The 11,758-nt window shown below is 48.9% G+C and overlaps 1 protein-coding gene across 1 annotated transcript in view; it reads right to left on the reverse strand.

Moving 5' to 3' along the window:
• The window catches only part of Dnah10 (dynein axonemal heavy chain 10), a 121,923-nt gene that overhangs the window by 71,114 nt on the left and 39,051 nt on the right, over positions 1–11,758 (reverse strand). Inside the window, 7 exon segments of the mRNA XM_032886496.1 lie at positions 334–567; positions 1,755–1,908; positions 5,331–5,542; positions 5,775–5,953; positions 8,173–8,275; positions 8,380–8,496; positions 11,071–11,229. Of these exon segments, the coding sequence (XP_032742387.1) occupies positions 334–567; positions 1,755–1,908; positions 5,331–5,542; positions 5,775–5,953; positions 8,173–8,275; positions 8,380–8,496; positions 11,071–11,229 (1,158 nt within the window).

Genomic DNA, 11,758 nt, shown 5'->3' on the forward strand with positions numbered 1-11,758 from the left:
CCCACCAACTGCCTACTTGCCCCCACCTCAAGTGAGTCAAGAGCCATGGGGCAGTCAATCATTTTTTCAGTGCAAATGTTTCCGTATAGAATCCCCGCAAGAATTGGCAATTCTGGGCTGGAGAGATGGCTCAGTGGTTAAGAGCGCTGACTGCTCTTCCAGAGGTCCTGATTTCAATTCCCAGCAACCACATGGTGGTTCACAACCATCTGTAATGGGATCCGATGCCCTCTTCCGGTGTGTCTGAAGACAGCTACAGTGTGCTCATATACATAAAATAAATAAATAAATCTTAAAAAAAAAAATTGGCAGTTCCGTTTTCTTTGCTCTCACCTCAATGACCTCGCCTATCAGAGACAGTGTCTTCTCCCACTTGTGGACGGTTTGCAGAAAAGGCCCCACGAATCTGCTCCCCGAGATGCTCTGCAAGTTGACGGTGTTGTCGTCCAGGCACTGGATAATGTCATCCACGGACCCTAAGATGTAGCCTCGCTCCTGCGTGCCTTTGTAGTACTTGATCACGGTGAACTTCATGTTCTCCCAGGTATCTAGGATCTCCTTCACGGCCTGGTTGGGAAAATGAGAAGAATCTTTTGAGCCCACAGATGGAAGAACAAGGCCCTAGTGTGTCAATCACAGGAAAAGTCGAGATTCTCCACAGCAGCCATGTTCCTGCCTATGAGGCTTGCGCTCTGCCATGTGTATGCCTACGTGTAGATGTTTGTAATAAGTGTGAATTAATCTCCAGTGAGACAGGCCCCTGAGCATGCCTCTGAGGGATTATTTTAATTAGGTTCAGTTAGAAAGATCTGCCCACTGTGGGTGGCCCCATTCCCTAGGCTGAGAACTTGGCCTGAATGAAAAAGAGAAAGCAAGCTGGGCACTAGCGTTCATCTATCTCTGCTTCCTGACTGCAGATGCTATGTGACCAGCCGCCACACAGTGCTCCTGCCATGCCTTCCCCACCATGATGGACTGTGCCCTTAAACTGTGAGCCAAAATAAGCCCTTCCCTCCTTAGGTGGCTTTTGTAGGGGTATTTTGTCACAACACTGAGAAACGTAGCTAAGACAATATCTACACATACTATGTATGTGTATGTGTTTAGAGGTGTGTGTATGAATATGTACACGGGCATTGCACATATTCACACACTATTATATGTGTTTTAGACATATGTATGGGTGTGACTACACGTGTCACATGAGCACACATGCCATATGTCCACATATCTTTTAGCTTTTTTGTTAGCTTGTATTAGTTATATAAAATGGATTCACGTGGCATCTTCCTGCTCTCGTGGTAAGTACTTCAATCTGGTACGTCCATCTTAAGTAAGGAGCAATATTCAGTAGGATAACACCTGTCTCCAGGAGTCCAGGCTGGGAGTGATGTGTTTATTTTTCATTTTTTTTCCAAGGGGTGCCCATTTTTCCATCAGTAAGTAGACCATGGAACTATAGTCAGGGATGTCAAAAAAAGTAAACTAAGGCAGAGGTTCTATTCGCTTAGATACTAGAGAAAGTTTGAAAAGACAACCTTTGCTGGGAGCAGTGGTGCATCCTGTGATCCCAACACTTGGGAAGCTGAGGTAGGAAGGTCACAAGTTCAAGGCCAGCCTTGGCTACATGCTAAAAACCCATCCCAGTGAACCAAAGATTCACAAGGAGTGGCTCAGGGGCAGAGTTCCCATCTAACACGTGAGAGGCCCTGGATCCCGCGGCAGCACAGAAATCAAAGGTTCTCCTTCCCTACCTTCTCGATAGCGACCTCCTTGACGGCTGCAGTGACAATCTCGTTGAGCACTTCCGTGTGTTTGTGAAGTTCCATGGCGAACATGTTGTCCAGCGTGAAGGTCTCTGTCATCTCAAAGAACACGCCTGTTTTCTCCATGAGTTCTTTCCAGTGTCTGAAAAAGCGCAGGGTTATCAATAAGCACCACTCAGACAAGCACTTATTTCCACTGCAGTCACAGGAAGAGGCCTTATGGGAGAACCTCCATAGTGACATGGTGACAGCCTGGGATCATGCACCGAAGTTCTTCCAAATCCTCCTCCTTGGGTTAAAATCAGGAACCTCTGGCAAGCCCTGCGCTGTGTGTATCTTCAGTGCTGAGAAAATGTGCGGCCTCTAGATTTTCGGAACTGGCCTCTGCCGGTGGGAGAACCTGGTGTCAATCACGGAGCCCCGAGTGTATTGGGGAGTGTTGATCCAGCACTGACTGCTCGGCAGTGCCTGGTAACCACAGGCCCAGCCCTGGTCTCAGGGAAAGAATCCTCTGACTGGGTCAATGGTCAATAGACAAGGAAACAAGTCTACAAATTAAACACCATCTTGTGTTCACAAGGGGACATGTCCTTAGAAATACATCATCAGACACTTGGAGAGACGGCTCAGCAGTTAAGAGCACCGGCTGCTCTTCTGGAGGTCTTGAAATTCAATTCCCAGCAACCACATGGTGGCTCACAATCATCTGTAATGGGATCCGATGCCCTCTTCTGGAGTGTCTGAAGACAGCTACAGGGTACTCACAAACATAAAACAAACAAATACTTTTTTAAAAAAAAAAGAAAGAAAGACAGACAGACAGACATACCATCCAATTTCAGCTTAGCGTGAACTTCACAGAGCACTACACAATCCCACATGGCCAGGCCTGTGACACATCTGGCCCGATGTGAAATGGTGCACGGTCTGCTACAGACTAGAGCATTGATACCTGCTGATATGTGGCTTAACTTCAAACCAGTTGCTTTATGCAGAGCTGGGACAAGACCCTGTGCCTCAGACATGCTAGGCAGGTGCTCTGTCACTGAGCCACATGTCTCAGCTTGTAAGTACTAACTGTTCTGAACATCGTGGGGGGGCGGGAGGAAGACACTGGATGGACTGGGGTAATCGGGCAGGCCTGTGAAAGACTGAAAAAGGACAATATGGAGCTTGCGGCTAGCCTGGGCTACAACCTAGACCCTGGTTCAAAAAAAGAAACAAAAACCAGGGCGGGTGGGGGTCGGGGTCGGGAATCCCTGACATCAGATGTGACCCTCAGATATGACAAACAGAGAGGGGCATGACCAGAACCTAGGAACTGTGGGCTCCGAGGTCATGGATTGGGGAGTGGAGTGGGGTGATATTTTGTTGCCAAGGATAGTTCAGTGAGCAAAGGGTGAAAGCATTCCAGGTCTGCCAGAAGGGGAGGGGGAGACACAGAAGGCCAAAGCTGTGTCGGCTGGGCCTGTGGCTGCCACTCTGGGCTCAGCAGGACAGAGAGAGAAACAGGTGACAAAGCTGCATGAGCTCAGGAGAGGCCTTCTTGCTGGTGTGAACGGGGCTGTGTGCTCATCGGCTCCCTGGAACTGTGAGGAAGTGCCTGAGAAAGGGGACTTGATGGCGAGAAGGGTGCAGAGGGTTCTGTCTACAGTCATCTGGGCCCTGGTGAGGGAGAGTCATGTCCAGGGGCATGGGATGTGACCTCCTAAAGTCACCTAACAACAGTGTCTCTAATGGGGATCAGGCCTTCAACACATGAGCCTCTTGGGAACATTCCAGATCCAGACGACACCAGATTGGTAGGAAACGGAGATAAAACTTTCTCACTAAGTAAAAGGAAGTGACTTGGTGTGACTCAATGATCCCGGGACTCTACGACCAGACTCTGGGAAATGTGACTGAGGAAGATGGGGCGTACCAGGGAGGGTAGGAGCCGCAGAACCCTGGCTAACTCCCATTGGCGTACCAGGTTGGGACAAGCTGCTCGACCTGAGTGACCCAAGCTCCATCAAACACCAGAGGACCTGTGCACCTCACAGAGCAGCCACAAGCCGCATGTCACTGCTGGGTGAGCCCAAGCTCTACTATACAAAGCACGTCGGATTTCAAGGTATGGTTTTTAAGGAAGTCGCATCTCTCAGTGACATGTGAAAATGGTGTCTTGGATATTGAGTCTGTTAAATATATCATGGAGGGATGGTTCATCAGTTAAGAGCATAGACTGCCCTTGCAAAGGACCTGGGTTCAGTTCCCAGGACTCACATGGAGTTTCACAGTCATCTGTAACACCAGCTCTAAAGGATCTGATGCTCTCTGGACTCCACAGGCACGCACGCACGCACGCGCGCACACACACACACACACACACACACGAACACGCATTCATAAGCATAATTTAAAATTAAAATGGTCTTTAAATCATGTATGAGGGTGAGGGTTAGGATTTGTTGCAAGTCAGGCATGATGGCTCTTGCCTATAATCCCAGCATGTGGGACGCTGAGAGAAAAAGACCACCATGAGATTGATAGCCTGGGGTACATAGTGACTTCTAGGCTAGCCTGGGCTACAGAGTGAAAGCCTATCTCACCCTGCCGCCCAAAAAAAGGCTAATCTCACTTGTTCCCATTCCTTTCTTCCCCTTTTAGTTTGTGAGGCAATGTGTCACTAGACATATGACCCAAGCTGGCATGAAACTTTCTGTCCTCCTGCCTCGGCACCCCAAGCACTAGGAAAACAAGTGTGTACCGCCACGTCTGGTTCTTTCTATTCTTTTAAAGTGGTGCTATACTGGCTGGTCTTGTGTCAATTAGACACAGCTTTCAGAGAGGAAGGAGCCTCTGTTGAGGGAATGCCTCCATGAGACCCAGCTGTAAGGCATTTTCTCAATTAGTGATCAATGGGGTAGGGCCAGCCCATTGTGGGAGGGGCCTGTCCATTGTGGGTGGTGCCATCCCTGGGCTGGTGGTCCCGGGTTCTATAAGAAAGCAGGCTGAAAAAGCCAGTAAGCAGCACCCTTCAATGGCCTCTGCACCGACTCCTGCCTCCAGGTTCCTGCCCTGTGTGAGTTCCTGTCCTGACTTCTTCTGGTGACACACAGCAATGTGGAAGTGTGAGCTGAATAAACCCCTTCCTCCCCAACTTGCTTCCTGTAGCAGTGGAAATCCTAAAACAGGCCCCTAAAAACAGCAAATAGCATTGGTGCCCCCATTCCATTTCTCCTGAATCCCGCTGATTGAATCCTGCTTTTAAAAAGCAAACAAGAGAGGTTGGGGATTTAGCTCAGTGGTAGAGCACTTGCCTAGCAAGCGCAAGGCCCTGGGTTCGATCCCCAGCTCCGAAAAAAAGAAAAAGAAGAAAATGAAAAAAAATAAAAAGCAAACAAGAACACGCCTTGACTGAAGCAGCATTTAGGGCCGTTATTATTTGATTGTTGCCACTGTCTTCACTTACAAACAACTCGGACACCTCTGACCCCACTTCTGAACTGCCCCCACCTGACCTGAGCTGGACATGTTTGAAACCTAACATCCTTGTCTGAGCTGACGGAAGGCGGAACTAACCTCTCTCTCAGAGCCTCATGCTTCAGGTCCAGAAGCAGGGGGATGGAGTCTTTGAAGGCCTTCATCTTCGTTTCCAAATGGAAGGCCACGGACAAGCTGCGCACGTGCCGAGGCAGCTTTCGGAGGTTTTTGAGGAAGCCCTCGATGCCTTCCTGCAGATACTGGACATTCAGGTTGATCCAGAGGGTCTGGGACCATTCCTCTTTGGCAATCTAGAAACATTAGACAAGACAGCATCGATGGGGTCTGGTGAAATTGTAAGGGAAGGGACAGGGTACATGTCTAGCTCTGGCCTCTCTTGGCTCTCTCTTCAAAGGAACTTAAAAAGGCAAGTGTTGAGGCCAAAAGAAGGCACTCTGGACCTTCTGAACCCTTCCTGACATAATGCCACACTCGAGGGCATATGACCCTGCAGCTTGGGGAGTGTCCTGGGAGGAGTTGTACCTTCAGCGAGTCATACAGATCATAGATCATCCGGAGCCCAGCCATTTCCTTCTGCACTTTCATGAGTTCAGGATACATGGTGATGGGTAGGTCGAAAAGCTTCTCTGCATTGGCCAGTTCCTGACGGTTCTTCTCGTGCCTGGCCAGCTCCTTTTCAAAACTGCCTAGGAGTTCGGAGCCTGGATAAGAAGTGCGGAGATAAAGCAGAAAGGGCAGTCTGAATGGGAGATGCCTCTAGTCTCAGCACTTGAGAGGCAAGGGGTGTGGGGTTGGGGGGCTGCAAATTCAAGGCCAGACTTATCTAGATAGCAAGTTCCCAGTCAGCCAGGGCTACAAACCTGCCGTGTGTGTGTGTGTGTGTGTGTGTGTGTGTGTGTGTGTGTGTGTGTATTTAAGACCGGGGCCAGCGGGGTTGGGGATTTAGCTCAGTGGTAGAGCGCTTGCCTAGGAAGCGCAAGGCCCTGGGTTCGGTCCTCAGCTCCGAAAAAAAAAAAAAAAAAAGAAAAAAAAAAAAAAAAAAAAAAAAGACCGGGGGCCAGCAACATGGCTCACTAGGTAAAGATGCTTGCGGCTAAGCCTGACAGCCTAAGTTTGATCCATAGAAACCACACGCTGGGAGGAGAGAGAACTCCCCTGAGTTGTTCTATGACTTCTACACGTACACACACACATGCGCACACATACGAACACGCACAAATAAGTAAATGTAATTAAATTTAATACATAAGAATAAAATAAAGTTAATTAAGAAATCAGCCATTGGGGCTGGAGAGATGGCTCAGGGATTAAGAGCACTGACTGCTCTTCCAGAGGTCCTGAGTTCAAATCCCAACAACCACATGGTGGTTCACAACCATCTGTAATGGGGTCTGGTGTGTCTGAAGACAGTACAATATAGTCATATACATAAAATAAATAAATAAATCTTTTTAAAAAATACAAATGTGTGTCTCACTCTTTAAAAAAAAGAAACCAGCCATTAATTACTCACATAAATTATAAGGAGATACATTTAAATCAGTAGGCTTCATCTTGTCCCAGCAACCAAAAGCCCACTTGCCCTATAAGCACATCCAATTAGAGCGTCGATCCCTTGTACCCAGACCATCCTGGGCATGAGGTGGTTAAAGGGACACCCACCTTGTCCCCGCTAGAGTCAGCCTCACTTGCTGTCTGCCACCCTTGGGACTTTCCTCATCAGATTAACCACTGCCTTCACACTCCAACTCCAAAGTCTGTGCTTGGCCTCCAAGTTCCGTGGCTATTACCATCCCCGCTGCAGACTGTGTGTCCGCTCGCCCACCCCATCGAAGCCTTCTCCCACTGCCTTTGTGATTCCCAGGACTGTATAAGCAACCTTCCCACACACACTCTCTTTAGAACAGCGGTTCTGAGCCTGCGGATGGTGATACTACCCTTTCCCAGGGGTCACCTAAGACCATCAGAAAACACAGATATTTATGTTATGATTTACAACAGTAGCAAAATTACTGTTATGAAGTAGCAATGAAAACAGTTATGGTTGGGGGTCCCCACAACGCGGGGGGGGGGTGTATTCAGGGGTCGCCGTGTTAGAAAGGCTGAGGACCGCTGATGTAGCGTACGAATGATGTTTCCTCCCTGTTGCTCTTTTGACTGGTGACATAGGAAGGACGTGGGTCACATTTTGTAGATGAAATATCCCCCAAAGGGCTCTGTATTGGAGACTTGGTCCCCGGCTGGCGGGTCTAGACCCTGAGAGGTGACCAGATTGTGATACACTGAAGATAATCAACAAATCCATCAAGGGACCCAGATTTGATGTTGTCATTGGGCAGTGAAGAAAACTAGAAGGTGAGACTTGGTTGGGGGAGGGGGCTTAGGGACATACTTCTGAAGGGTGTCTCTGCCCCCCCCACCCCATCCCCAGTCTCTACTTCCTGGCTACTGAATGCTCTCTCTAGCTATGGTTTACCCCACTGGAGAAGTTCCACATAACCACCGTGAGCTGTGGTCATCGAAAGCGCAAGCCAGAGCAATTGTTCTTCCTTTAAAACCATTCCTCCTGGATGTGTGTCATAATGGGGGAAATCTGGCAGACACCTTAGGCAAACAGCATGGCATGGCCCAGGGTCTAAGTCCTGGAGAGGAGTGGGGCACACAGGGCTACACTGGCAAAGGTTGATAACAGAGGCCTCCACGTTTGAGTGCAGTAGGGGCTTGCTGGATTCTCTGGGGGACAGACCAGTCTTCCAACTCTCACGAGATCTGCCCTGCCCTCCGAGGCCACCGCTACACCAAGCGACCAAGGAAGCAGCAGCTGAGGAAGCAGTCGATGCTCCCATGACAACACAATTCACCCTCTGTGAATCTCACAGGAGCCCCCCAAACCTTCAGGACCCCCCTATGGCAACCTCACCTTTATCAAGGTCTTCGCCCACAGCTCCAGGGCCCTCACTGTAGAAGCGCTTTGCGAACTCATCCACCTGGCTTCTGTAGTTTATTATCTCACTCCGGGTGATCTGAGGGAAGGCGACAATCCCTTAGCTTGACTGAGCCTCGGTGCAGGGGGGATTGGAACCCAATACCTCATACGCAGGCGCCGGGGTTTGAAGGGACACCACACCTCTGTGAAAGTTCGCTTGATGCCTCCAAGTGCGTGCTCTACGTTCACAGAGTCAGTGAAGAGAGTTTCCCACATGTTCTCGATGTTGTCAACCAGTTCTTGCTCGGCTTCTGGAGGCTAGAGAGACAGGGAGACAGACAGACAGACAGACAAGAACGGAAAGGAGAGAGAGACAACGAATTACCAATAAAGCTGGAACTGAAGCGTCAAGTCAGAACTGCTCCCGTAGACTTGTTTTTCCCGTTTGAACAGATGGAAAAGCTAGCTGAGGTGTCAGTGTTGTGTTCTTGGGGTTGTTTATTTGGTTTTTTGGTTTTTTTTGTATCATGTGTGTTTGTTTGTGTGTAGAGGGCCTTGCAGAGGGCAGAAGAAAGCATCGGATTTCCTGGAGCTTGAGTTGCCGGATGTGGGAACTGGGAACCCAACATGGGTTCTCAGGAAGGGCAGCCAGCTCTCTTAACCACTGAGCCATCTCTCCAGGCCCCTGTTTGTGTTAGAGGTGGAGTTTCGCACATCCCAGGCTGACCTCCAACCCGTTGTGTAGCCGAAGATGATCCCCCTGCCTCTACCTCCGGAGTTCTGGGGGTTATGTACTCCCACTTATGTAGTGTATGGCACCACAGCTAGGCAAAACTGTAGTTTTTGAAGTTAAAATATTTGGGACAGGTGTACGTGCCTTTTATTCTGGTGGCAGAGTCAGACAGATCTCAGTGAAGTCAAGGCTTCATAGAGAGGGAGGCACAGAGGAGGTGAAGGGTACGGGGGTGGGGTGTAGGTCTGACAGAGCTAGTTAAAAAACCCTGGCTGCTCTCTTCCAGAGAACCAGAGCCTGGATTCAATTCCCAGAAGAATCTGATGCCCTCTTCTTGCCTCTATGGGCTGATCACTGCGCTGATGTTCACACACACAGAGACACACAAAGACACACACACACACACACACACACACACACACACACAACTAAAAAAAGAAAACAACTAGTTTTTTCATATTCTAACTTCTGGAGATCAAGTACAAAGAGAGATCTTAAAATCAGACCAAAAGGGGTTGGGGATTTGGCTCAGTGGTAGAGTGCTTGTCTAGGAAGCGCAAGGTCCTGGGTTCAATCCCCAGCCCCGAAAAAAAGAAAAGAAAAAAAAATCAGACCAAAAATACTAGTCAGACAATAACGTCAGAGAAGAGAGGTGTGGACTCTTTAATCAAAAAAAAAAAGGGGGGGTTGGGGATTTAGCTCAGTGGTAGAGCGCTTGCCTAGCAAGGGGAAGGCCCTGGGTTCAGTCCTCAGCTCCGAAAAAAAAAAAAAAAGGACAAAAACAAACAAAAACCTAAAACAGAAGCCAGAGACAACTGTAGTAGCATCTTCCCAGAAAGAAAAGACGACCATACTGTGTGTAGATAAGGCTGGGGCCAGCAGAACCCTTGCAGACACCGACATGAATACACCACCAGGGTTTGTAAAACTGGGCATAAGACTTCCCTGTACCCCAGAAACTCTGTGTCTGAGCTCATGACTGCCAAAGATGCATGCTTGCATATGCTCGCCCAAAGAACATCATAGCATGCAAATACTGCCATCGGCCCAAGTATCCCATGACAGCACAGCTATGTGGGCTATTATACAGCAAAGACCATGGAGGAACTATTGCCCCAAGCAGTAGTCATGGGACATATCTCAAAAAATGTAAAACTGAATGAAAAAAAAAAACAGATGTAGAGAATACACTCCTTTTTAAGGCAATCCATACAGAGCCCATAAACAGGGAACTATCGGGGTTGGAGAGACGACTCAAGGGTTAAGGGCACTGGCTGCTCTTCTTTTTTTTCTTTCGGAGCTGGGGACCGAACCCAGGGCCTTGCGCTTGCTAGGCAAGTGCTCTACCGCTGAGCTAAATCCCCAACCCCCTGGCTGCTCTTCTTAAAGGCCTAAGTTCCATTCTCGGCACCCACATGGCTGCTTACGACCATCTGTAACTCCAATGCCAAGGGATATGAGCCCTCTTCTGCACTCACATGGTGAACATAAAGAAATCCCGGCTCAAAAAAAAATACTAATAATTTACCACCAGTTTTTTATGATCTCACATTCTTTTTTCTCTCTTATTCTTATACGCACAGGAAGTAAACCCAGTCCTCTCCCCAAGAAAGGGACGGAGAAGAAAGGAGGAGAGATCGGATGAGACAGTGTACTGGTGCGGTGGCTTCCTACTGGCAGCTTACTCCTTTGTCACTTGCTTGGGGACACATGGCTGTCAGGGTGACCGAGAGGCCTTTCAGAGGATGGTCTTAGTGGTTGTGTGAGAAACATCCCCCATGGGCTCACCGTTTGGATACTTGGTGGCCAGTTGGTGGCGCTATGTGGGGAGGCGATGGGATCTTCAGAAGATGGGACGACCTTGCCGGGGTTGGGCTTTCGGCATCTATGGCCCTGAGCACTTCCTGTTGTTTATCTCTGTTTCATGAGCATGGATGAAATATGACATCCTTCTGCCTGCTCCTGCTACCATAATTTCCCTGACAGTGCCGTGCCTTCACAGCCATATTGGACTCTATCCCTCAAGGAACCATAAACCAAATAAACTCTTTCCTCCCTATGTTACCCTCCCGGGGGTACTTTATGAAGGCAACAGAAAAGTGACTAATGCAGTGGTCAACCCGGTCATCAGCAGTGTCAGGGCAGTAAGGCTGACTCACAAAGATACCGTATATCGCCATGGTGCGGTACCGTTCCTGGACGTCCTTGTACCTCAGCTCCATGATTAAAGATTTGGTCCTGATCTCTGCAATTGTCGCAAGGACAAACTTGAGGTCATCAAGGGTGCTGGGGCTCTTCTTCAGATTCTTGGCCAGATGCTATGAGAGAATTCAGGTGAGAAGGGACTAACAAGCCAAGCCGGCCTCCCCCAAGAATGGGGATGCTAGGCGTTGGCATGCTAGACGGTTTTAACCGTCACTTTGATGCAAACGCACAATCACTTGGGAAGAGAGTCTTAATGAGGAGTTGCCTAGATGGGGTTGGCCTGTGGGCACCTTTGGGGGCTAGTCATAATTGTTAACTGATGTAGCAAGATCCGTCCCGCTGTGGGCACCACCATTCCCTAGGCAGAGGGTCCTGAACAGTATGAGAAGAGAAAGCTAGCTGAGAGCAAGCAAGCCAGGATGCATTTGTTCTCTCTCTGCTCTGGACTGTGCATGTGGCTAGCCGTCTGAGTCCCCACCTGGACGCCCTCTCAGTGGTGGGCTCTAACATGAAATTATGAGTGGAAATAGAACAAACCCTTTCCCCGACCCCAAGCCACTTTTTTAATCTGGATATTTTATCATAGCAACAGAAACGAAACAAGGACAGGATGGAACCCAGGGCCCTTGCATGTGCTCTACC

The sequence above is a fragment of the Rattus rattus genome, chromosome 16, assembly GCF_011064425.1.
Source record: "Rattus rattus isolate New Zealand chromosome 16, Rrattus_CSIRO_v1, whole genome shotgun sequence".
NCBI lineage: Eukaryota > Metazoa > Chordata > Mammalia > Rodentia > Muridae > Rattus > Rattus rattus.